At 21.2% G+C, this 855-nt stretch overlaps 1 protein-coding gene across 1 annotated transcript in view; it reads right to left on the bottom strand.

The window, feature by feature from the left end:
* Positions 1-855, bottom strand: part of LOC108571528 (rho GTPase-activating protein 26-like) — an 8,720-nt gene that overhangs the window by 5,525 nt on the left and 2,340 nt on the right. The window contains exon 3 of the mRNA XM_017933589.1: positions 54-125. Coding sequence (XP_017789078.1) covers positions 54-125 — 72 coding nt within the window. The remainder of the gene's footprint in view (positions 1-53; positions 126-855) is intronic.

Here is an 855-nt window from a genome sequence, read left to right as displayed (position 1 = left end):
TGAGTTATATATTTAAATTTTATACATTGAATGTGCAAACATTTATATATTACCTTAACTCCTCCAATGTGTTCTTTTCTAAAATTTTCCAAGGGAAGTATAATTTGATCATAAGCACGTTCAAGCTACAAATAAAAAGTACTGAATTAAGTAGAATTCTGATAAAGACATAAATCCAAATTTATTGAATTAATAAGCATTGATTTTGCCTTATATTGAAATAAATATATACAAAACTGAAACTATATGACAATATTTAAGAATTATATGTGCATATATGCACAACCACGCATATTACATAATTATGATGGAAACCAATAAAAAATGGAATTTCATTAGTAAACCAGTATATGCAATAAATTAAATAACTATGTTGTAAGATACACAGCTGATGTTTATTAGAAAAGCAACATAAAACAAAAAAATTAGTATGTAACAAAATAATATTCACATATATTTAAAACTGAAATAAATAATATTTTCTACATATTCAAAATAATAACAAGAATACTCTTTTAAGATAAAGCCATATTTCATCTAGAATTTGTTTTTTAAATGATCAAACAATCTTTAAGAGACATCAAACAATCTATTAATACTAATTTTTCTAATTTTCATTCACATTTCATCCAAAACACAGTTTCAACTAAAAACTTTTAACTGCCTGTAAATTTGTATGATCATTGTTTTTTTGATACATAAATAAATGAATATTAAATAAAGTAATTGTTCTGGTTTTCTTAAGTAAACTAATTGAATCAAAAGAAATACAAAAGAAATATATAACTTTCATAAATGTACATAAAAAATAAATGTATAAAATAAGTTTCATTTAATAACATTAAAATTTAATTA

Source organism: Habropoda laboriosa, unplaced genomic scaffold, assembly GCF_001263275.1.
Source record: "Habropoda laboriosa isolate 0110345459 unplaced genomic scaffold, ASM126327v1 scaffold40, whole genome shotgun sequence".
Classification (NCBI taxonomy): Eukaryota; Metazoa; Arthropoda; class Insecta; order Hymenoptera; family Apidae; genus Habropoda; species Habropoda laboriosa.
Note: the sequence above shows the minus strand (reverse complement) of the source record. Positions and strands in the feature narration are given on the sequence as shown.